The sequence below is a fragment of the Oncorhynchus tshawytscha genome, linkage group LG14 (genome assembly GCF_018296145.1).
Source record: "Oncorhynchus tshawytscha isolate Ot180627B linkage group LG14, Otsh_v2.0, whole genome shotgun sequence".
NCBI lineage: Eukaryota > Metazoa > Chordata > Actinopteri > Salmoniformes > Salmonidae > Oncorhynchus > Oncorhynchus tshawytscha.
The window spans coordinates 31,005,414-31,031,618 of NC_056442.1; the positions used below are offsets into that span (position 1 = coordinate 31,005,414).

General features: G+C 44.3%; 1 protein-coding gene across 1 annotated transcript in view; it reads left to right on the forward strand.

The window, feature by feature from the left end:
• Positions 1-26,205, forward strand: part of LOC112234722 (FRAS1-related extracellular matrix protein 2-like) — a 93,899-nt gene that overhangs the window by 24,177 nt on the left and 43,517 nt on the right. Inside the window, exons 5-8 of the mRNA XM_042297347.1 lie at positions 14,410-14,556; positions 19,879-20,109; positions 22,771-22,896; positions 23,020-23,271. Coding sequence (XP_042153281.1) covers positions 14,410-14,556; positions 19,879-20,109; positions 22,771-22,896; positions 23,020-23,271 — 756 coding nt within the window. The remainder of the gene's footprint in view (positions 1-14,409; positions 14,557-19,878; positions 20,110-22,770; positions 22,897-23,019; positions 23,272-26,205) is intronic.

Sequence of the window (26,205 nt, forward strand, 5' to 3'; positions counted from 1 at the left end):
CTTTTGACCAGGACCCATATGGCTTTTGTCAATAGTAGTGCACTATGTAGGGAATAGGGTGCCGTTTGGGACACACTTCTGCAGGGCCCAGGCAACTTGTCAGGAGGGGTGGCTAGGAGAGGGAGACTGAGGATGGGAGAGGGAGAGGGAGACTGGATGGGAGAGGGAGACTGGATGGGAGAGGGAGGCTGAGGATGGGAGAGGGAGACTGGATGGGAGAGGGAGACTGAGGATTGGAGAGGGAGACTGAGGATTGGAGAGGGAGACTGAGGATTGGAGAGGGAGACTGAGGATTGGAGAGGGAGACTGAGGATTGGAGAGGGAGACTGAGGATTGGAGAGGGAGACTGAGGATGGGAGAGGGAGACTGAGGATGGGAGAGGGAGACTGTGGACGGGAGAGGGAGGCTGAGGATGGGAGAGGGAGACTGAGGATGGGAGAGGGAGACTGAGGATGGGAGAGGGAGACTGAGGATGGGAGAGGGAGACTGAGGATGGGAGAGGGAGACTGAGGATGGGAGAGGGAGACTGTGGACGGGAGAGGGAGGCTGAGGGAGAGGGAGACTGAGGGAAAGGGGTGGGAAGTCTTGGGGAGAACAGGGAGCAGTGGACCTCATAGTCCTAGTCCATTAGAATAAACAGTGGTCTGCATACATAGAGCTAGTACATAGATGGCTGACCTCAAAGACCCAGTCTATAATACACAGAATAACCCAGAGAGACAGAAGGGGAGGCCTGAGCTCCCATCATTGTGTTCCCAGAGCTAACATGGTAGGTCTCTTGGGAGCAGCTAAATGGACAATGTGCAACTATAGTGAGAGGATTTGGTTCCTACATGATGATGTTTACACCTATCTTTGGTATATTTGAACGATCATATGAGATGCCTATAGATGACCTTGTTGACATACTGTAACTGAATGGGACAACTGTCAGGGGCTACGTCCCAGATTGCACCGTATGGGCCCCGGTCAACATTAGTGCGCTATAGGGAATAGGGTGCCATTTAGGACACATGCTTGCAGTAGTTCAAGTGAAAAAAGCTCTGCGGTTGTTAGAAGTTAGAACAGAGAGTGTCTCTTTAAGTGTAATCTCCATGTAACTTACAGTATTTTCAAAGCCTACGATATTTACAGTGCAGTTAGTCAGCGCACGTGAAAAGTGTTTTAGGGAGGGTTTGGCCGGTAGGGATATCCTTGTCTCATCGCGCACCAGCGACTCGTGTGGCGGGCCGGGCGCAGTGCACGCTAACCAAGGTTGCCAGGTGCACGGTGTTTCCTCCGACACATTGGTGCGGCTGGCTTCCGGGTTGGATGCGCGCTGTGTTAAGAAGCAGTGCGGCTTGGTTGGGTTGTGTATCGGAGGACGCATGACTTTCAACCTTCGTCTCTCCCGAGCCCGTAAGGGAGTTGTAGCGATGAGACAAGATAGTAGCTACTAACAATTGGATACCACGAAATTGGGGAGAAAAAGGGGTAAAAAATTTAAATAATAATACATCCAAAACGGGCCTCCCGAGTGGCGCAGCGGTCTAAGGCACTGCATCGCAGTGGTAGAGGCATCACTACAGACCCAGGTTCAATCCCGGGCTGTATCACAACCAGCTGTGATCGGGAGTCCCATAGGGCGACGCACAATTGGCCCAGCATCGTCCAGGTTAATGGAGGGTTTGGCCGGGGGGCTTTACTTGGATCATCGTGCTCTAGCGACTCCTTGTGGCGAGCGCCTGCAGGCTGATGAGGTCGTCAGTTGAACGGTGTTTCCACATTGGTGCGGCTTGCTTCCGGGTTAAGTAGGCGGGTGTTAAGAAGCGCGGTTTGGCGGGTCATGTTTCTGAGAACGCATGACTCGACCTTCGCCTCCTGAGCCCGTTGGGGAATTGCAGCGATGAGACAAGATCAAAATTGGGGAGAAAAAGGGGCCCATTTTTGGGGGGTGAACATTTTTATAAATAATTCCTAAACATTTATTTATCAATCCCAGATTGTCCCTTTAATTTTTTACTAGAGAAACACTAACATGCTAATCTCAAACAGACAGGTTTGCAAGCTTCTACTAGAAGTTCGCTCTCTACCTGTCATAAACAAAAAGCCTCAGATAATTTATCAGCTCCTTAGGAACTAGAGGTGGCATCCCAAAATGGTAAGTAGTGCACTATATATAGGGAATAAGGTCCCAGTTGGGACACATACAGATGCAGCTCTCCAGAGTGTTCTCCACTTCCTGTTCTACAGGATTAGCAGCCTGGCAGACAACAGTAACAACTGTGTAATACTGTAGAGACATGCTGCACTAAATGAAAGCTGTGGGGCCCTATGGGCTGGCTCTGAGCCCTGTGAAAGGAGACAAGCTCAACAAACAGCCTGCTCTATTAGTATGGAGACCAGAGACTCTAGGGCTGCGTCCCAAATGGTACTATATTCCCTATAATATATAGTGTACTACTTTTGACCAGAGTCCTATGGGTAAAAGGGTGCCATTTGGGATGCATGATTAGTAGCCTGTAGGGTCTGGAGTTTTATATTCTGCTCCTTCACACCACACCACAGCTCTCCTCTCCTCAGCAAACAGTGTGCCATTATTCCCGCTGACAAGAGAGCAAACAGGCATCATTCAGGAGGTCAAGACAATAAGCACATCCCTCTCTCTTTGCCACTTATTCTCTTCATCCTCCCTGCATCGTCATTCTGTCGCTTTGTTTTTTCTCCCCCTGTTTTCACACCCCCTACCCTCCAGTTGTTCTCTTCTCATCTTCTCATCACAGCCTCCACTTCTCTGTCTCTCTCGCTCTCTCTCGAATTGAGACATCTTTGACACACGTAACAATATGCTGCTTTGTACCCTCTGGTATGGTAAACGTTCTTTATTCCAACAGACTATTGACTACATTATACTCTCTCTCCTGTCTTCTCTACAAGTGGGAAGTGTGACAGATGTGTTGGACATAACTTGAAGGATGTTGTTTGTTTTACAAGCCAGTCAGCTCAGAGGAGTGTAATATATTCTGCGTTTGAGCAACAAAACAGGTGTCTATTTAAATGAGCTAGTTCTTAATAAAAGAGGAAGATCTACACAATCTTTAGTTTGTAGTAAAGGAGTATGATGGATTCGATCTCGGGGTAAAGGTTGCATACACTCTTAAAAAATAGTGTAACCTAAAAGGATAATTCAGCTGTTCCCATTGGATAACCCTTTGAAGAACAGTTTTTGGTTCCAAGTAGAGCCCTTTTGGTTCCAGGTAGGACCATTTTGGGTTCCATGTACACTGACAATACAAAACATTAGGGACGCCTGCTCTTTCCAGGACATAGAATGACCAGGTGAATCCAGATGAAAGGTATGATCCCTTTATTGATGTCGCTTGTTAAATCCACTTCAATCAGTGTAGATGAAGGTGAGGAGACAGATTAAAAAAAGATTTTTAAGGCTTGAGACAATTGAGACTTGGATTGTGTATGTGTGCCATTCAGAGGGTGAATGGGCAAGACAAAATATTTAAGTGCCTTTTGAACAGGGTATGGTAGTAGGTGCCAGGCGCATCGGTTTGTGTTTAAAAACGGCAACGCTGCTGGGGTTTTCACGCTCAACGTCCAGCCAACTTGACACAGCTGTGGGAAGCATTGGAATCAACATGGGCCAGCATCCCTGTGGAACTCTTTTGACACCTTGTACAGTCCATCCCCCGTCGAATTAAGGCTGTTCATAGGGCTGTCGTGTCTCTGATTATGATTAAATGAGATGACAGGCTATTTTATCAAATCGATTACCTAATGTTTAATTGATTATGTGATTGAATTAAACCGTGCAACAATTAACTCATTAATAAGCTGGGGCTCCACGGAAGAGTGTTTAAAGAGCTGCTGTCTTCCGAATAAACTCTCTTAAAGATCTTCAGATCTTTTATATCAATAGAATAGAATGTCGACTTTCCAAGATACAATTTATGTCGTCCTATCATCAGATATAATGTCGCAGACAACAACTGATCTCACATCATATTCTTTAAGTACCAACGGACACATTCAACTGGTTGAGAAAGGGAATTATTGTTCCATTCCCCAATCTTTTGATATTACCATACTTTCTCTGTGGTAACACAGGGCTTTCCAAGAGTCCATTCTGTAGAGTGGAGAGAAAACAGGGCATCGTCATGACAGGGAAAAGGGGGGAGGGGTGCAACTCAGTATTAGGAAGCTGTTCCTAATGTTTGGTACACCTGAAACCCTTTTTAAAAAATGGAACCATAAAGGGCTCTAACTGGAAACAAAAAGGTTCCCCGAAGTGGACAACTGAATAACTTTTTTGAAACTCTTTTTTTCTGAGTGTAGTGGTTTGATTTCTGAATGGACAGACATTGTAAGCAATTTTTATGGCCTGTATGTGTGTCAGCTGGAGTGTTGTTTAGCATATTGTGTCCAGAATGTCTCTGAGAAGAATTCTATTTTTCCTCCAGGAGCAATGGCCTTGTAGCAGTCAGAGTTTTCCTTGTGGCTGTGGACTGTATGGGGTGGTCATTGTGGTGCTAGGAGTGGTCATGCATAATTGACTGTTAATGGACTACTCGAGAGACTCTCAATATTTAATCTGCTGTGACCTTTATAGGTGGGAGCTGGAATGCCTTCATGTGTGAGAGTTGTGTCCCAAATGGCAACCTATTCATTATGTAGTGCACTATTCCTTATATAGTCCATAGGGTACTGGTCAAAAGTAGTGCACTATGAAGGGAATAAGGTGGTATTTGGGATGCAGACCTAGAGGAACTAAACCATATAGTTCATATGTTGTTGTTTCCGAAACCGTTAGGATTCAGGACTCTACTGTCTGCACCAACTCAGGTAAATAACTCTGATAGATGAGGATGGCCTTCAAAGACTTTTATATCTGACTTCAGCTCAGGATTCACACACAGCTCTGCCCCAGGTTATGATACTTGTATTGGTTTAGCTCCTCAAATCAAGTCTGGGAAATGTATTTATTATTTGAGCCCAGAGAGTCACTGCTGTTGTTTTTGTTGTTGTTATTGTAGATTATTATTATTATTATTTTTAAATCACAAAAAAAAATCCTGATCCTGAGTCCCTCAACATTAGCACTCGGTCCCCCATTACATTATCTTTGTAAAAGGAAGCCCAAGAAGATTGAAGGAGAACCTTGAATATCTTGTTGAATATCTTGTGCCCACCCAAACAGACCAAAATGATGAGGTGGTGTTGGCCAGGGATCAAGCCTGACCTTGGGGCTTGGCAGGGCACACTATGTCTAGTCTGGTCTGGTCTGGACTGGACCGGTCTGGTCTGGATGTCAGGACATACAGACCTCTCCCGACAGACCCAATTGTCACGTTCTGACCCTAGTTATTGTGTTAATTGTTTGTTTTAGTTGGTCAGGACGTGAGTTGGGTGGGCATTCTATGTTTTGTGTGTCTAGGTTGTTTTTCTGTGTTCGGCCTAGTATGGTTCTCAATCAGAGGCAGGTGTCGTTAGTTGTCTCTGATTGAGAATCATACTTAGGTAGCCTGGGTTTCACTGTTTGTTTGTGGGCGATTGTTTCCGTGTCTGTGTTTTACACCACACGGTGCTGTTTTCGGTTATTCACGTTACTTTTATTGTTTTGTATGGAGTGTTCAGTTTATGTATTTAAATAAACAACCATGGACACTTACCACGTCGCATATTGGTTCTCCGATCCTTCTCGCCTCTCCTCTTCAGACGAAGAGGAGGAAAACCATTACACCAACCATCTGCAGTGTGGAGCAGCTGTCTTATCCACAAGGTGTTCTGTATAGCCTGCTGTAGAAGCTAGGGTGTGTCCCAAATGGCACCCTATTCTGTATATATTGGACTACTGTATGAACCTATTCTTAGGAAGCTGGAGCTGTAGGAGCTAATATTCCAAGACAGAACTAATAGGATTATTGGTAAAAGCCATGCACTTGTTTTTATTTAAGTGAAAGTGCCCTCTAAGCCGGTGTTTGGGTTATATATTGGCACGGGTGTTTTCATTAAAAACGTTATAGAAAATGTGCTCACTTGTCAGGACACTGTTGTTCAGAGGAGCCAACAACACAGTAACACAATCAATACAAACTGAAGCTGGTAAGACTAATAGAAAGACTGCAAACTCATTTTACCTTTTTTAGTTGACAGTTCTTTGTATATATCCATAGAAAATGATGCCAGCTGATTCATGATTTCGACTGATTGAGAAACGCTGCCTGTCTGTCCGTCTCATCCCGACTCCCGACACGTTCATTACTATGGGACAGCTGGAGATCGAATTTGAATATTGAAACAATGTTGCAATTGTCGGAGAGACAGACAGCAAGGTTTATACAAATATCCACTGTTAAACTAAATGTTAGTCTAAAAGAAATGTGAGATAATGTCTAGATGCTTTTTATAGTGGAGATCAAGTTTATAAATTGCTTGGCTGGGCTGATGAGACAGTGGATTGTGCAGTCAGATGGAACAGAGTAAAAAGTAATTTCAACGTCATAGATTTAGCCTTTAGTATTTTGATTAGTAACTTGTTTAATAGGCACTGGCTGGAATGTGGTTTTAACCAATCAGCATTCAGGATTAGACCCACCTGTTGTATAAATGTGCACATGCCACACATTTCCAGTTACATTGACCTTTACCAAACTACCTAAGGTTAAAAATACTGGGTACTTTAGCAGATTGTTCTGCTTGTTTGGAAAAACGTTTCCTACTGGTTTCTCATGCATAATTATATGAAATCAACATATTTGACTTATTTTTTGTATTCTTTTCATAATATTTCTCACCTAATTCAATGCTGTAAAAATGACTAGAGAGCGGTCTCGCCTGGCCATCCTTCCAAACCTTGTCACATTGTCTGAACTGAGCGATGCCTGTGCGTCCGGGCAAACTAGAGAGTGGAGTATTTACTCAACACTCTCCATAGTGTGCATTCATCTACCCATTGTGTAGGAGAGTTTATCCAGTGTGTTGGGAATAGCATCATCAGTGAAGTAACTGGAGCATGGAGCAGCAGACTCCCAGGACTAGACCTGGGTTCAAATATTATTTGAAAGAAATTCTAATGCGTCTGTGCTTGATTGGGCTTGCAAGGCACAATCGACCAATAGAAAAGTCTGAAAATGTTAAATCTCGCCCATCTGACACTTCAGACAGGCTAGAGCAAACGCTCAAAATATTTTGAATAGAATTTGAACCCATGTCTGGCCAGGACAGGAGCAACCTTTGGACGCAGTGTATTTCCTGGCATTCCCCCGTGCCTGTCTCCCTCTAGTCTCCCCCTCCTCTCCTCTCTTTTCCCTGGGATTCAAATAAAGGAGCCCCATCTGAAATCAGATCTTTGGGAATTACTCCTCTAAAGAGAAGGGCTCCTGCCCCCCCCGCTTTTTTGTTGTTGCACCTTGTCTCACGTTTATCGAGCGCCTTGTGCTCCTCTGCATACCAATGGTGTTAAACACTTTTCTGTTGGTAAGTGGAGTCAATAATATGGGAGGCCAGTGGAAGCTAAAGAATCTTTATAATGGAGGGATAGATGTTAAGCTCAAAGAATTCTGAGAACAAAGACCTGTTTCTCTGAGCCTTAGATCAGGGTCTTCACCTGGGGCTTTGAGGAGGAACTGGTTTCTCTGAGCCTTAGATCAGGGTATTCACCCAGGGCTTTGAGGAGGAACTGGTTTCTCTGAGCCTTAGATCAGGGTCTTCACCTGGGGCTTTGAGGAGGAACTGGTTTCTCTGAGCCTTAGATCAGGGTATTCACCCGGGGCTTTGAGGAGGAACTGGTTTCTCTGAGCCTTAGATCAGGGTCTTCACCCAGGGCTTTGAGGAGGAACTGGTTTCTCTGAGCCTTAGAGCAGGGTCTTCACCCAGGGCTTTGAGGAGGAACTGCAGGGGGTCAAATATTGAAGCGGAAAAAAGTTGACAAAATATATATTATTCAATATTTTTATGTGTATCACTAAGCCATGGTATATTGGCCATATTTCACAAACCCCAGAGGGATGGGGTTTGTGCTATTATAAACTGTTTACCAATGTAATTAGAGCAGTAAAAATAACTATTTTGTCATACCCGTGGTATATGGTCTGATATACCCTTCTGTCAGCCAATCAGAATTCAGGGCTCAAACTACCCAGTTTATAATAGAAATTAGATGTCAGCTTTATTTCTTGCCTCCTAATATTGAGGAAATTACACTAATTGGAGCCAATTACACTCACACACACGTGAATAGGCTACCGGTGAGGCAAGTGCCGCTGGCTGCTGGTAAGTTTTCTGGGGAGGTCAATATTAATGAAAAAACGATCTACCAAATCTATTTTAAAATGTTGATTTACTTCTTCATTCACCTGTTGTTAAGACAAAATTTTGCCAACGTATGAGGTCTGGGTCGCTGGTTTTCCTGGGAGGGGTCCCTGATTGAAGACCCCTGTCTTAGATGGTTCTCATTCCCTCCCTCTATTCTCCATGTCCCCTCCTTCTCTCTCGCTCACCTCTATCTCCCCCTCTCATATCTCCTATGTTCAAAGCCACCTTTGGCCTTCCTTTCAGGATCTGAAAAATGTCCCCTCAGAGTTACCACTATCCCAAAGACCTCTTGAGTGAACAAATTGTTAAAATAGGCCAGACGCATATCCAGATTTATGTCTGATTTATTGCTGTCCTACTCCCTGAAAGCCTATGAGCCCAAGGGTTAATGAGTTAAAGCTAGTGTCTAAAGGTTAACGTCCTTTAGTCCTGCCTGTGGACAAGGGTTAAGGATATGTAGCCTTGCTTCACAATTGTCTAATAAACAGCCATCTGTTATAATAGCTCTTTAATCTGACCTGGTTCAATGATAGATGTGACTCCCACCTCCTCTCTAATTCAGCCCCTATTCTCCTCCTCCACCCCCTCTCTCATTACTGCTTATATAGAGTTTAGTCTGATTAGGCTGCATCTCTCTCTCTTTCTCTAACTCTCTCTCTCCTTCAGCAGTAGGATCCTCTGTAATGGGAGTTTTATACAGTGTGGCGTGTTATTAAATAACAGAGAGAGATACATGTCCGGTCCTCAGAGCTTGGCTTATGGCCCATTGTTGTGAGAAACATGTGTGTCCCAAATGGCACCCTATGCCCTTTATATAGTGCCCTACTTTTGACCAGGACCCATTACTCAGTCTAGGTAAACATCTTAATGTGTACAGTGTAGTGTATTTTTAAACACATTGTCCCAGTCAGCCAGGGTTATTTTGCTGCTTACTCAGTGTAGAGCAGCTCAGTGGGTCGAGGACTGCTGATCCTGCCTGCCTGCCTTGCTAGGTGAGAGAAGGTGACTGAGTGGAGGAGGACCTGAGACAGACACGGAGAGAGAGAAAAGGACCCGTTGAGCATCCAGGTCCCCAGGGTCACCAAATAAGGACCGTCTGCTGTGTGAGTGGAGACAAGAGACAAGGACACTGTGTGGGAGACAAGGGCACAGAGTTGGCACTGGCACCACTCAGCTCAGCCGCCTACATTCCCTACCTTCCCTCACAGAGTTCTCCTGTCCATCATAACACAGCCCAGTAGAGTTACTTTTAACAGTACAATACCATGATCAAGGCTTCACGCTGACACACATTGGTATCAACAGTAAAGCTCGATTGACATGGGAGAATAGGTGAATTAACATATTTAATCTAATGTATTTTCCATTATAGATTTTATATATAGATTTTTCATTATAGATTTTCCAATCTATAATGAGCACAGTGTGACAACATTTACATAGATCAAGAGTCTAATCTAAAGTAACTCTGGGACTGGCAACAGAGGACATTAGCTGGGTTTTTAGTCTGGTGTATACTTTAGAGAAAAGTGACTGGTGACTGCTTGTCCTTTGGCTGGGAATGAGGAGGAACATGGGAAACCAATTTAGACAGCTAACCTGTAGCTCAGCAGAATGACCCTGGGCGGCGGTTAAAGATTAACTGAGATGTTTTTCTAGGGCCTCTTTGAAGTGTTCTTACTTCAACTCCTGCTTATCTTAATTACTGAGAAATAACCTTATGGAAGGAAATGGACCTCTGGCTACTTGCACCAACACACTACAGCTGCCTAACACAAGCACCAGTGGTGTTTTAATTCTGGCCTCCCAAACCTGATGATGACTGGCTCATATGATAAAGAATTATTCACTGATATTCCTGAATTATGAATGTAAAAAGTGTTTCTAACATTTTTGTTGTTGTTGTTTTTTCTACCTTTTTTTAACCAGGTAAACAAGTTGAGAACAAGTTCTCATTTACAATTGCGACCTGGCCAAGATAAAGCAAAGCAGTTCGACACATACAACGACACAGAGTTACACATGGAGTAAAACAAACATACAGTCAATAATACAGTAGAAACAAGTCTATGAACGATGTGAGCAAATGAGGTGAGATAAGGGAGGTAAAGGCAAAAAAAATGCCATGGTGGCAAAGTAAATACAATATAGCTGGAATGGTAGATTTGCAGTGGAAGAATGTGCAAAGTAGAAATAAAAATAATGGGGTGCAAAGGAGCAAAATAAATAAATAAAATAAATACAGTAGGGAAAGGGGTAGTTGTTTTGGCTACGTTCTGCAAGCATTGCACAGCTTTGGATTTTGCCCTCCATGTTGGCTACTTTTCCTGCCCACAAGCAGGTGATCTTGAAAGTGGTTAATGTCGAGGTAAGGTGGAGGAGGGTACCTTTTGAAGCCTAGCTTGAGGTGAATGTTGTCCCCAGCGTAATGTAAATGATTAGACATCATGCCATCGTGTAATGTTCACAATGAGACGTATGACCGGGGAACAGGCAGACTCGTGTGGTATTGTACCTGTACATGGTCTTAGGACCTCCCTGTGGGTAACTGGCACTGAAGACAAACTGCATTCCAAATGGCACCCCTATTCCCTTTTTGAAAAGTAGAACACTATATAGGGAATAGGGTGCTATTTGAGATGCATCCCAAAGCCTTTGCTGTTACACATCTGAGACGAGAGGAGAGGAATAGTATCAGGCTAACATTAGCAACATTGTGTGAACATAGAGACGATGCCAAGCGTTCCACAATAAGATCCTAACTTTAATCCAGCATACCCAGGAAGTTAGGAGGATCCGTCTTCTCTTAACAACATTCTATTCGGTCTGAAGTCTCTTACAACAGCTGTGAGTGCTTATTAGCGTAGTTGTATAACTCTACAGGTTGTTGAAGGAGTTTGTAGCAGAGTTTCTGAAGTTGTCTGTGACTGCTGTGGTGGGGTAGATCCAGGTGATTCATGTGCTAGAGAATAGGTCCAGTAGCCGTCACGACTCTCCTGAGTCCTGGAAGGAAACGAGGAGCTTGTAGCAGTTTTCCATAAAGAGATGACTGGTGATTAAAACCAGTAGACTTCACGACTCAGAGATCACACACACTGTGCTTACCTGTGGCATGGGTCTAGCTGCTCCCTCTAAGCCCTAGTACAAGGTAGGGAGATCTAGACACACACACCCTTCTGTTCCAGCAGAGTAATCCAGAACACACACAGGGGGAAAAGCTCTTTTCAATCCAGCAGACGTCTTACCTGCAGGAGTTATTAAAGTAGAGAGTTATTAGACCCAACTCTACTCCTAGTATGGCCTTAACCCCTGAGAATCTACAGGCTTGGGCCAGTGGCATGGATGTACTGTAATAGCTTGGTTTACATTAATAGTACCGAATATAGTACCGTTCTAGGATACCCACCCATTACCGTGGAAACAATCAGACTTTGAAGATGAGCCAGGAAACTGGCAGCCCTTCAGTTAGTTCAGCCGTATCCTCATCATCTCCACTTTATTTAGCTCTACTTTCGGCATCTTCACTTTATTCTCCTTCGTCTTCTATGTTAGTTCAGCCATATCTTTGTCATATTCATGTTCTTTTCTCTGTTCAGAAGGCAGGTAGAGGTTCAGGCGGCAGTGAGGTCTTGAGTTGGTTTATTGGTTCATAAAAAAGTCATGAGGTGTTTTCTTCTTCCACAGAGTCTTGTTGACAGATTCAGATCTAATGAGTTTGGTCTCCTCTCCTCTAGCTCTGTCTTTTCCTTTTGGCCATGATGTGGTTCAGCATAGTTTACTCCATGGTTTAGGCAGGGATGTCTGAGTTGGTTCATTGGTTCATGATAAAGTCATGAGGTGTTTTCTTCCACAGAGTCTCCTTGACAGATTCAGGATGAGTTAATACGTGTCTGAGTTTAGTTGTGAACGAAAAACAACCATTTCTAAGTTCTTCTTTGTCTCCTGCCCTCTACTGTGTGTTTGCTCTGCTGGCCCTGGTATGACCTAGTGTTGATCCTCTTCTGGTGTCACATGTTTAAGTCCTATTGAAGTCCAGGTAAGGGAATGTGTGTTAGTCTATTAGATCACATGAAACAGCAATGAACAGGTGCAGTATAGGCCACTGTTCCACTCACTCACCATGCTACATGCCCTTCTACACACACACACACACACACACACACACACACACACACACAATAAAACAGTAACGCTTTGTGAATGTGTAGGTCTCACCCTCTCTTGAAAGGGAAAAAGCTACATAGCAGAGTGGTCGACTGGACATGACAGATTTACTGACCATGACAACTGGGAGAAGGGTTGTCAGGGGGAAGGGCAGAATGAAGGAGAGGAGAGAGGGGACTGGAGGATAGGGCCTCAGAACAATATGGGTCCCAAATGGCACCCCATTCCCTATATAATGGACTACTTTTGACTGGGGGCACATAGGGCTTTCTGTTTTACCTGGTAATTCATTACCCACCTAGTGTCCCAGGTCTAATTTAGTCCCTGATTAGAGGGAAACCAAATTTTAAAAAGCAGTGGAACTGGCTTCGAAGTCCGTATTAGAATGTGATGAATATAGGCAATGAGAAGCCATTTGGAACTCAGATTCAGACCCGCCATGTAGTTTCTCTTTCACTCTTTCATTCCTCCCACCTCACATCTGCCAGCTGTCCAGCTGTACTGTAGAAACACATGGGTCTGTCTCCCTCCTCTACCTTCATCCCTCCTCTCCCATCCTCTCTTAATTTCCCTCCTCTCCCTTCATTCCTCCATCTCCCTCTTCTCTCCATCCTCTCTTAATTTCCCTCCTCTCCCTTCAATCCTCCATCTCCCTCCTCTCTCCATCCTCTCTTAATTTCCCTCCTCTCCCTTCAATCCTCCATCTCCCTCCTCCCATCATCTCTTAATCTCCCTCCTCTCCCTTCATCCCTCCCTCTCCCTCCTCTCCCATAATCTCTCCATCTCCCTTCATCTCCCACCTCTCCCATAATCTCTCCATCTCCCTCCTCTCCCTTCATTCCTCCCTCCTCCCTCCTCTCCCTTCATCTCTCCATCTCCTCCTCTCCCTTCATCTCTCCATCTCCTCCTCTCCCTTCATCTCTCCATCTCCTCCTCTCCCTTCATCTCTCCATCTCCTCCTCTCCCTTCATCTCTCCATCTCCTCCTCTCCCTTCATCTCTCCATCTCCTCCTCTCCCTTCATTCCTCCGTCTCCCTCCTCTCCATTTTCTCCCTTCGTTCCCGTCATCCCTCATTTCACACTGTTTAGGCTGAGGTGCTTGGAGCCACTGTTATAAACCTGCTGTTCATGCCAATAGTATGTGTGCGTGTGCTTGCGCGTGTAAGCGTCTACATGCTATGACTTGTCATTTTGTGTGTGTGTTTGATGTCTGTGTGTGGTGTTGCTCTCTCTGTGGTCAGTATGGTAACAGGCAGTGCTGCCCTCCAGGAATACAGAGCTTTGAATTCCACTTCAAACAGGACTGATAAAACAACCCAGACACACACACACACACACAGACACACACAGACTAACCTTTATCTCTTAATTACTATGAAGCCAATTAGACCTTCTACTTTATACTTCCTCCTCTGCACTGATAACTCCCACTGAATATACTGTGGCTGTGTGTGTGTGTGTTTGCCTGTTCTTGTGTGCATGCGCGTGTGTTTGTGCTGATACATATGCCTCCCACCAAATATAGGCAGGGAGTCTAGCTGTCCTACAGGTACCCATAATACCACCGTGAAATTACTCGGATGAAAAGATGTTGAGATAGGAACATGTCCTGAAAACAAACAGCTTTTCCATTATAAATGTTTTGAAGTGCAAATAATGTGTTCAGAAGCTTAACTGCTTCTGGTGCTGAATGATTTCCCTCTCATGTCGATCTTCGTTTTTGTTGTTGTTGACTGTTGTTGTTTACAAAGACAAACATCCACACATCTACGTGTGTGTGTGTGTGTGTGTGTGTGTGTGTGTGTGTGTGTGTGTTTCCTGTACTCACTATACTGTCACTTTGGATGAAAAGTGTCTGTTAGGTGGCACATAAGACGCATTGTGAAGTGATCGTTTCTGAGAGTGCTGATAATTAGGTTCTGTGTGTGTGTGTGTGTTTAGGAGGCAACAGGCTGAAGAACCAGGTGTTCAGGCTGAACTGGGCCTGGGTCTCCCTGGAGAAGGAGTACTATGTGGTGGACGAGGAGGCCAAGTACCTGGAGGTGGTCCTCAAACGACGAGGATACCTGGGAGAGACATCCTTTGTCAGTGAGTCAAACTACCTTCTAATTATACTCCTCATTATGCACATTGTCTGTGTCCTGAATGGCACTCTATTCCCATCAGTCAGTACATCCATAGATATCATCATGACATCCTTGGCTCTATCCCTCCAGGGAAGCTCCACAGCTTTTCAGCCTGTCATGTTCATGTAGCGGATGGCTGAGTTAGCATGGCCCAGTGACGTCACCTGCCCCTAGATCTAAGAGCCAACTGTCGCTCATGGTCCAATCACTCCTTGTCCAATTTTCACATATTCTAAAGGAAAGGGATGTTAATGGATGTCCTGACAAAAGTAGTGCACTCTATATGCCATTTGGGACATAGCCTTGGAGATCAAATAGAAAGGTGCCATTTGGGACACACACCAAGAATAATGGAGGGCCAATCTCTTGACTCAGACAGAGCAGGGGAGGGACAGAAAACTTCAGGGTCATACAGTAAACAACCTTTCACCGCTGACTCCTCTCCTCAGGGCAGGATTTGTTATTTTAGCCAATCAGACAGGACGACCCTCCTGGGGACAGCAAGGGCTCACGGGAGAGGTTACTCAGAGTTGGTGGTCGTCAGAAAGACGCCCGCTGTCGCCGAGTTAGACGCCTCTCTCTGTGAACATTCCTTAAATTTTACTGTCCTGGACTGAATAGGGAGTTAACACAGTGCAACAAAAGATGGGACAGTAAACCATACTTTTATATCACAAAGTTTATACACAGGGTGTATAACAACAGTAAACCTTAGTTTATAACACACAGTTTATACACAGGGTTTATAACAACAGTAAACCTTAGTTTTAACACAAAGTTTATACACAGGGTTTATAACAACAGTAAACCTTAGTTTTAACACAAGTTTATACACAGGGTTTATAACAACAGTAAACCTTAGTTTTAACACAAAGTTTATACACAGGGTTTATAACAACAGTAAACCATAGTTTTATAACACAAGTTTATACACAGGGTTTATAACAGGTTTTATGGCTGACTACTACTGGCACCACTGGTATGGTTTTCATTGTTTTTGTCTGGAATCGCTATATGTTTGGGATGTCAATAAAGTTATGCTAGTTTGAATAGCTGAAGTGTGAGGTCAGATCAGATGGGTCGGGTGTATTGAGTTGTCCCCAGCTGTGTCTCACTGTGTCTTTGCTAGCTTTGAGGCTGTGGTGTGTTGCGTTGTCCCTGTGTGCATCCCAAATGGCCCGAAATATTCTCTATATAGTGCACTACTTTTGACCAGGGCCCAGTGTTGGCCACAGGGCTCTGGTCTAATGTACAGCATTATATATGGAATAGAGAACCAATTTGGAAGCAGCCCTGTGTCTCTGCTAGCTAATGATCTCGCTCTCCTTCAGTGGGTATGCAGATAATATGCACAAATACGCAAATGATATGCAAATAATATGACCATTAGACTATCTCAAGGGTCTGCCCTCTTCAAGAGACAATTAATGTAAAGGAACTTAGGAAGAATCTTTTTCTTGAAGAACACAAAGAAGAGGGGTATATCACCCTTTAAATGGGTTAACTGATTAGCATTTCTGATTATGAAGATAAATAACTAAATTCCATACAGTGGAAACTTCTGAAGCTGTTTTTAAAAGATATTTAAAAAGATTTCTACAGTACTCCCCTAAATGTGATAGTATTTGAGAGTATATTGATATATTTCTCAGATGAACATCATTGCATCAGTGAAAGGTTTGTCTCTCCATGCTTATATGAGGTTAGGCAGAACAGAACAGGAGATATTTGGAATGCATCCCAAATGGCACCCTATTCCCTACATAGTGCACTACTTTTAACCAGAGACCTATGGTAGGTCACTATATAGGGAATAGGGTGCATTTAGGAACACCTCCAGAAGCACACACAGGACACTGGCATTCTTTTCTGCTCCTCAATGTGCTTAATGGATCTCAAACTTTAAAGGATGGAGGGAGACAGAAAGAGAAAGCCAAACCTTCAGATGAAGCAGGCTCACAGGGTTCAGATCAGTCTGACAGGCCAGTGCTTCACACAGAGAGGAGACAGAGGATGTCTGCTCCATCCCAGCCCTGATGACAAGACCTAGGATGCGTCTGAAATGGCACGCTATTCCTTATATAGTGCACTACTTTTAACTGGACGCCTGGTTCTTTTATTGGACGTTGTGAGGCGTCCGGTAGCGTCGTGTGCATCACGGGCAGTGCTAGTCTAGCATCTATGTAGAGCTAGCCTGCTGCTTTATAGGCTAAAGCAAACATGTCAGCCTAGAGCTGTTGCTGGGATCAGGGCGCTGTAGTCCTCCTTCTGTTGTGTGAGAGACAGAGCCTAGCATCCTATTCCCTATATAGTACACTAGTTTTGACCAGAACCCATATAGGGCTCTGGTAAAAAGTAGTGAACTATGTAGGGGATAGGGTTTCATTTGAGATTCAGACAGAGTTAGGGAGCCAACTGTGCTCCTTCCTTCTACACATACAGTGAGGGGGAAAAAGTATTTGATCCCCTGTTGATTTTGTACGTTTGCCCGCTGACAAAGAAATGATCAGTCTAGAATTTTAATGGTTCGTTTATTTGAACAGTGAGAGACAGAATAACAACAACAAAAAATCCAGAAAAACGCATGTCAAAAATGTTATAAATTGATTTGCATTTTAATGAGGGAAATAAGTATTTGACCCACTCTCAATCAGAAAGATTTCTGGCTGGATCTCTTTCTGGATGGTAGCGGGGTGAACAGGCCATGGCTCGGGGGTTGATGTCCTTGATGATCTTTTTGGCCTTCCTGTGACATCGGGTGCTGTAGGTGTCCTGGAGGGCAGGCAGTGTGCCCTTGGTGATGCATTGGGCAGACTGCACCACCCTCTGGAGAGCCCTGCGGTTGCGGGCAGTGCAGTTGCCGTACCAGGCGGTGATACAGCCCGACAGGATGCTCTCAATAGTGCATCTGTAAAGTTTGTGAGGGTCTTAGGGGCCAAGCCGAATTTCTTCAGCCTCCGGAGGTTTTAATAGTCACAGTGGGAACAACATCCGCTATACACTTCCTGATGAACTCAGTCACCGTGTCAGTGTATACATATCCCAGTCCCAATGTTCAAAACAATCTTGAAGCATGGATTCCGATTGGTCACACCAGCGTTGAATAGACCTTAACACAGGTACTTCCTGTTTGGGTTTCTGCCTATTGGAAGGGATGAGCAAAATGGAGTCATGATCTTATTTGTCGAAGGGAGAGCGGGTGAGGGCCTTGTAGGCATCCCGGAAGTTGGAGTAGCAGTCAAGTGTACTACAGTCAATCTGTTGATAGAACTTCGGTATCATTTTCCTCAAATTTGCTTGGTTAAAATCCCCAGCTATAATAAATGCGGTCTCAGGATATGTGGTTTCCAGTCCAGGGCTGTCGTGGTATTGGCTTGAGGGGGAATATACACAGCTGTGACTATAACCGAAGATAATTATCTTGGGAGGTAATATGGTTGGCATTTGATTGTGAGGTATTCTAGGCCGGGTGAACAAAAGGACTTGAGTTTCTGTATGTTATCACAATCACACTATGAGTAGTTAATCATGAAACATACAACCCTGTCTTTCTTATTCCCGGAGAGTTCTTTATTCCTGTCTGCGCGATGTACTGAGAACTCAGCTGGCTGTGTGGACGTGGACAGTATATCCGGAGAGAGCCATGATTCCGTGAAACAGAGTATGTTACAGTCCCTGATGTCTCTCTGGAAGGAGATCCTCACCCTGAGCTCATCTACTTTAATGTTCAGAGAACATTAGCGAGTAATATATTCGGAAGTGGTGGATGGTGTGCACGCTTCCAGAGGCTGACTAGAAGTCCTCTCTGAATACCTCTTCTCCACTGGTGGTGTCTTGGAGCAGCCTCTGGGATAAGTTCAATTGCCCTGGGGTGTACGAACAAAGGATCCAATTCGGGAAAGTCGTATTCCTGTTTGTAATGCTGGTGAGTTACCATCGCTCTGATATACAAAAGTTATTTCCGGCTGTATATAATAACACAAAAAACTTTCTGGGCTGATAATGTAAGAAATAACACACAAAAAAACAAAATACTGCAAAGTTGCTTAGGAGCTAGAAGCAGAGCTGCCATGTCTGTTGGTGCCATCTTGCCAGTAATATCCTGGCTCTGTTGAGCTCATCCATGTTATCTATGAACACATGTCAGCAAGAACTGTAGGAGCCCTATGAACACTTACAGGGCCCATTTCCCTTCTCGATGCAGGTATATCAAAGCTCACTTTCACCTTCATTTCTTCAAAGAATGAAATGGTAATTTTGGTCCAAAACCCCAACTCGTACGTTTTTGCCTCCATCTGTGCACCGTTGAAACTCTTTATTGTTGTCTTTTCTCTTCCTCACTTGAATCTTTCTCTCTCTCTCTCGCTCTCTCTCTCTTGCTCTTTTATCTTCTCTCTCTTTCTCTCTGTGTCTGTTCAGAGGAAGCGTGGAAAGTGTCTGCTTCTTCATGTATTTGTTTTTTTGTTATTATTATTTATTTATTTATATTTTTGTTGGTCTAGCTCAGCCATGGGGTCTGCTTGGCTGCTATCATCTATTTACTGGGGACCTCCTGCTGGGAGCTAGCGCAGGGAGCGTGTGTGTGTGTAACACTTCATTGTGGCTGTGTAGCTAGCTGAGCAGCAGGAGGCCTGCCATCGTCTCCAGCCCTGTGACAGCAGGTCTGATCAAACAACACTGGCACAAACTATCACCAGCCAGCTGGGCAGGCTAGACTCAGTAGGCTGGGCAGTAACAACAATGTCAATCTACCAATACTTCTACACTACCTGCATAGGCAACCTTGTTTTAAGTTGATTCTGCTTTACCCACAAGATAACCTTGACACAATTAAGCTATCTATCTTGAAAGGAAGCAAAGCTATCTCCCAATGTGGCATGGTAGGTAATTGACCTTGGTAAGATTGACATATATTACAGTGTCCTCTGTGTTCAGTCAGACCACTAGGGGCCAGATTGAGTGACAGCAGAGGGAATAGGCTCTGCTGTCAAGACATCCTGATTACCATTCTGTGATTACCATACTCCCTCCTCCCGGTCCACTTCAGGGCCATCTGCTAGCTGACACATCACAACTTCATCTAACACTGTCTGCTTCTCTGACCCCATCTCTGACTGGGCTCTCTTCTCAGTTGTTGACTGGTTATTATATCTGGATGCTACCTTTTTGACCTTATATCGTTGAATCCCATATTATAATAACTTTTTTATGTTTATTGCTTCTAGGTCCTAATAATTTCCTCTTCCTCCTCCTCCCCTCTCTCATCTCCTCCCCCCTCGCCCAGGCATCGGCACCAGAGATGGTACGGCGGAGAAGGATAAGGACTTCCGTGGTAAAGCCCAGAAGCAGGTCCAGTTTAACCCAGGTCAGAGCACGGCTACATGGAGGGTGAGAATCTTGCAGGATGGAGTGTACGAACAGTCTGAGGCCTTCCAGATTGTTCTGTCAGAACCTGTCATGGCTGCCCTGGAGTTCCCTGACACAGGCACTGTGGAGATCCTCGACCCAGCTGATGGTATGTACTACAGGTCCATGTTCCAGAGTAGCTTGTTTTAACAGTCTAAACAGTGTAGTGTTCAAATGACTAATGGTTTATAAATCATTACTATAGGTAGGTTATTCATCAGTCTTAGCAGAGATGATTGGTCTAAGGTTATCTCTATGGGAGAGGCAGGGTTTTATATTAGGTAAGTGAGAACATCCAGGTCAGTGGATAACAAGACATGGACCTTTCTCAGCCTCATTAGTGTGTCTCATGTTAGTGATGCTGCTCTCTGTTAGTGAAGCTGCTCTCTGCCTCTTATCAATCCCTGGCTTGGCCCCAGAGCATAACCACAGCATGAAATCATGATGAGACTGAGAGTCAAGTTTTAGAGCTAGGTTTAGCCTACCTGCCTGAGTAAAGGGAGACAGGATACTATCATATTGGTCACATCATGGAAACCAACATGGGTGTTATGCTTGGATTAAGGTTGCAAAATTCCCACATTTCCTGCTTATTCCCTCAATCACTCCTGATTCCAGGAATCTTCCAACCGGGATTTCTGGAAAACCTGGTAATTTTGGGACGGTTTCTGGAGTTTTCCAACCCCAGGTTAGATATAGTGATCAGCAACACTGCAACAATAATATATATGGGAAGTTGTTTTCTCCAGAAAGGTAAATAAACAAATACGGAAAATCCCAGGGTTAGGGTCAGGTCCAGGGTATGGATGGAGAACACTAGACTGGAGCCTTCCCAGGGCTCTCATGTTGTTTACACAAGGGCTGTGTCCCAAATGACACCATATTCCCTATTGGTACTGATCGAAAGTAGGGCAATACATAGGGAATAGGATGCTATTAGTGACGTAGTTAAAGTATCTAAATACAGTTCAGACAAACAAGGTTTTTAAAAACAGCAGCTCAGCCATTCATTCCCCTGTGATACTGTAGTTGGAAGGCTGAGGAAGGGAAGCTCTTGCAAAATTTACATATAAATTATGCCTCTCCTCTCCTTCCCCCTCTGGGGTCCCTCTGTGTGAGAGGAGGAATATTCTGTCAACAACTTATATTGGTTAAAATATATGGAGGATGGTACTGTTTGTCTCACAAAACACTCTAGTCCCTTGAGGGAAATGATAACTTGCAGCTATCAATATTAAGATTTTAACATTACACATTAAAATATCATTCTGCTTCCTGACCATACTATTTTAGATTTCCATGATTTCCCAGATACTCAGAGTATGCCTGTTTCTCAAATGACACCCTATTCCGTTTTTAGTGCACTACTTTTGACCAGAGCCCTATGGGAATAGGGTGTCATTTGGGACTTGTCTTACAACTGACCCAGTTTCTAGCAGCTCCTTTAAATGTGAATCTCTTCAACTCAGAAGAGTTCAAGTTTAGTCAGAGAGAGAGAGGGGAGAAACTATCCACATTAACGCCTGTCAGCTTGGAGCTTAAAGAATGTTCTGCCTTGGCAGGAGCTAGTATTAAGGGCTATAAGCTTGAAGGTTCTGCCAGCCTGAGTAGGAGATAGAACATCTACTTGTCTACAACAGGGCTGGGCAGGGCAGCGAGCCATTGGTCCAGTGTCCTGGTCAGTCAGTAATTGGTCAGGTATGACTGTTGGGATTTTGAGAGTTCTGGCCCTGCTGGCACCTTATTAGCACAGACGTCCAGATTCACAATTAGAGTAAATAATAGGTTTTAAGAAGAATAAATGTAACAGTGATAGAGATAATATTATAAAAATGTCTATGTGAGGTAGGTACTTCTTAGTGTAGGCCTCTGGAATATATCTCAGGTCTAGTAACTTAGACACAGTCATGCTATGCAGAATAAAGGAGGAGAGGAGAGATAAGGAGATGAGAGGACAGAACAGGGGGAGTGACTTTATAACAGACTGTAGAAAAGAGCAATGGTTTGAACAGGTCTCTGCTTGCTAACAGAATCAAGACACGTCAGGTTTATTATCCAGGCCCACTTTTACTGTTCTTCTTCGCATGCAAAGTCTACAGCACGGAAGCTGGACTTTTCCTATTAACAATTCACTAAATGTATATGTATTTCCCTGATTGGTCCCTGTGCGTCAACTGTCAAGAGAGGCTTCTGGGAAGTTGTCTGTGCCAACCACTGATGTTAGACATCATATCCTCTGGATGGATCCTAAATGACGCCCTATTCCCAATATAGTGCCCTACTTTTGACCAGGACCTGCATAGGGCTCAGGTCAAAGGGAGTGTACTATAAAAGGAATAGGGTGCCATTTGCGACGCAAACTATGTGTTCTGATAGTCTGCCTCTGTTCACTGGGTCAACACATCCTTTATAGAACTCTGTTAAGCCCTCAGAGAGGAGCCTGGACCAGAGCACCAGCAGCAACATACTGTAACTCAGACAGAAATATTTAACACATTGTTGTACCCTCTTCTCATCAGTGTAGCTTGTGTATTAAGTACGTACGCAGTGAGCAGAATGTGAGGGTTTATCTCTCTTTGTCTCCCCCCTCTGACTCTCTCGCTCTGTCTCACCCCCCTGCCTCTCTCGCTCTGTCTCACCCCCTGCCTCTCTCGCTCTGTCTCACCCCCTCTCTCGCTCTGTCTCACCCCCTGCCTCTCTCTCGCTCTGTCTCACGCCCCCTGCCTCTCGCGCTTTGTCTCACTCCCCCCTTTCTTTCCCTGTCCCCCAGAGTCGACAGTGTTCATCCCGTCTGCAGTCTACCCTGTAGAGGAGGACATTGGGGAGCTGCTGATCCCAGTACGCAGGAGTGGTGACATCACACAGGAACTCATGGTCATCTGCTACACACAGCAAGGTACGGTCCGCACGCACGCACACACACACACACACACACACACATACACAGAGCTTCAGGTAATGTCCTGCTAGAGTTCTCTCCTTCTCTTCTCATCCATCTCTCCTTTCCTCTCTCCTACAGCCACAGCTACAGGGACCATCCCCACTACAGTCCTGTCCTACTCTGATTACATATCCAGACCTGAGGAACACAACAGTGTCCTGCGCTTTGATAAGGGCGAGATGGAGAAGTCCTGTCGTGTGGTGATCATAGATGACTCTCTGTATGAAGAGGAGGAGAGCTTCAACGTTACCCTCAGTATGCCCATGGGAGGCTGTCTGGGACAGGAGTACCACACTGCCAGGGTCACCATCATACCTGACCTGGATGATGGTAAGATGACCCTTCACTTTTCAATTTTGACCTTTCAAATGCTCGCCTGGAGCACAGGATAACAGTTATCAGCTGAGGAAAGTGTTAATATCACTCTTGACTAGGGATGCGTCCAAAATGGAACCCTATTCCCTACGTAGGGCACTACTTTCGACCAGGTTAGTTCACTCTATAGGGAATAGGGTGCCATTTTGGACATTTTTTTTACAATGGAAATGTGTTTTTTCACAACGTGAGGGTGAGGAAAAAAAAGATTGCTCCTGTCCTGTCACCTCTGGAAGATAATGTTAAGACAACAATGTTAGCAGACTTGTAAACGTTGCTTATAAGCAAAGGAGACAGTTGAGATGGTGTGTAAAAAGGTACATTTAAACATGAATATTATTCATGAAACGTCTAGAACAGATAGATCAGGGGACCTTCAAAAGGTACACAAACACACACACACCTATACACGAAGAGTGGAAGAGAAGAACCCTCCTCAGGCAAAGTGAATTCATGACTTTACCAATAGAAACAGGCTCCCATCTATTGGATGTGGTTTTGTTTATGTATTGGTTAGATGAGGAGCAAACCGTAAACTTTGAATGAACTTCTGAAAGAAAAAATAATTGGTATGATAAATGACGTATTGTTGCTATGCTGACTGATACAGGGAAGCATGAGGTACACAGATGATGTAGTACCAACTGAATGTAACCAATAGAGGAATAGTGGCTTGTTTGTGTATGTACATGTGTGCAATGTGCTTTGGTCCAAAGTAGATCACTATGTAAGGAGTAGGGTGACATTTACCCTGTGTGTCTCCTCTTGCTGAAGGGAAGCCCTTATTGCAAGGCTCATATCCACATCTGATTAGTCTCCTCTACCTCCTATCTAACAAACAGCCTTTGTTCAACAGCACCTCTTGACCATTGATTTCTTGCATATCTGCCTGACTAGTTCCCTATCTACCTTCTCCCTATAGACCGTGTGTGTGTGTGTGTGTGTGTGTGCGTGTGTGTGTATCCTTGACATCTAAAGGAAGCAACGCTGTGAAGGGTGACAGGCAGGGAACAGTCGATTTGAAAATCCCTTGGTATAATCGCTGAATCTTCCGTTTCAAACTTTCATCAAAACTTTCTGTCTGCACACACACGCACCATCAAAACATCAGTTTGAAACAGAGCTAATTGGGTCGAAGCAACTCTCCACAGCATTCCAGAACCTCGCTGCTGGAGTTTGAGTCAGAACAGTATTGGAGGAGGCCTGTAGACGGAAAGAAAACCTTGTATATGCACATCATTAAGATACATTAAACATGGTTAGATCTACACCAGTTGGGCATCTCAAATGACACCCCTTTCCCGAAATTGTGCACTACTTTTGTACATGTCCCAAATGGCACCCTATTCCCTATATAGTACACTTAATTTGCTCAGAACCCTATGGGCCCTGGTTAAAAGTAGTGCACTATGTAGGGAATAGGGTGCCATTTTAGACACAGCCCTGGTTTGACCTACTATCTCAGACTGAGTGAGGATTCACCAGATGTTCTCTCACAGGGTGGACCATCTAGACAGGACGACTCCCCTCTTACCAAACATATCTCTCTAACAGTCCCTCTCATAAATCTGCCTTGGACAGGAAAGTAAATGATAGTTGAGCTCCACTCCCTAGTCAAGACAAGAACCATGACGTTCTGGAGGATATCAATCAAATGCAGTACATAGACTGTATGACATATTCGTCTGTTTGCGAGCATGGTTTTGTGTTATCTCTTATTTTAAACAACCTGTTTTTTTAGAATATAAACACAACACATAGATCTCCAATTCAAGTATCCCAAATACTTTGGGGCATGTATTTATGTATTCCCTGTTCAATGTCCAAATAGTTTCTCAGCCACGGAGTCTCAGACCGTAGTGACGTTCTTGGTCACATATTCCCTGTGTGTTGACTGAAATTGGCAGGAAATTATGTCACATATTTCAACCTGTGGGATAGAGAGCTTAGTGAATGATAAGTGTTCCGACTGCATTACTCAGATTGGGTTGCAGGTTCTCTTGTAGCCTCCTTGGGAACAGAGGCAGGCACACTACTTCGTTGTGTGTGTGTGTGTGTGTGTGTGTGTGTGTGTGTGTGTGTGTGTGTGTGTGTGTGTGTGTGTGTGTGTGTGTGTGTGTGTGTGTGTGTGTGTGTGTGTGTGTGTGTGTGTGTGTGTGTGTGTGTGTGTGTGTGTGTGTGTGTGTGTGTGTGTGTGCGAGCGAGACCTGGCTGCCACATGAGGAAGGGGTTACATGCTTGAGATGGCTCTCTGCTGTACAGTAGCTCCTTCCCCCTACTGTTCCTTGGTCTCAGAGTAGCTGTTGGGATGCTAAACTAAAGCTTTAACGGTTTAATAGTCTGTAACCCTGTATAACAGCCCTATAATAGTCTGTAACCCCATATAACAGCCCTATAATAGTCTGTAACCCTGTATAACAGCCCTATAATAGTCTGTAACCCTGTATAACAGCCATATAATAGTCTGTAACCCTGTATAACAGCCCTATAATAGTCTGTAACCCTGTATAACAGCCCTATAGTAGTCTGTAATCATGTATAACAGCCCTATAATAGTCTGTAACCCTGTATAACAGCCCTGTATAACAGCCTTATAATAGTCTGTAACCCTGTACAACAGCCCTATAGTAGTCTATAACCCTGTATAACAGCCCTATAATAGTCTGTAACCCTGTATAACAGCCCTATAATAGTCTGTAACCCTGTATAACAGCCCTATAGTAGTCTGTAATCCTGTATAACAGCCCTGTATAACAGCCCTATAATAGTCTGTAACCCTGTATAACAGCCCTATAATAGTCTGTAACCCTGTATAACAGCCCTATAATAGTCTGTAACCCTGTATAACAGCCCTATAATAGTCTGTAACCCCGTATAACAGCCCTATAA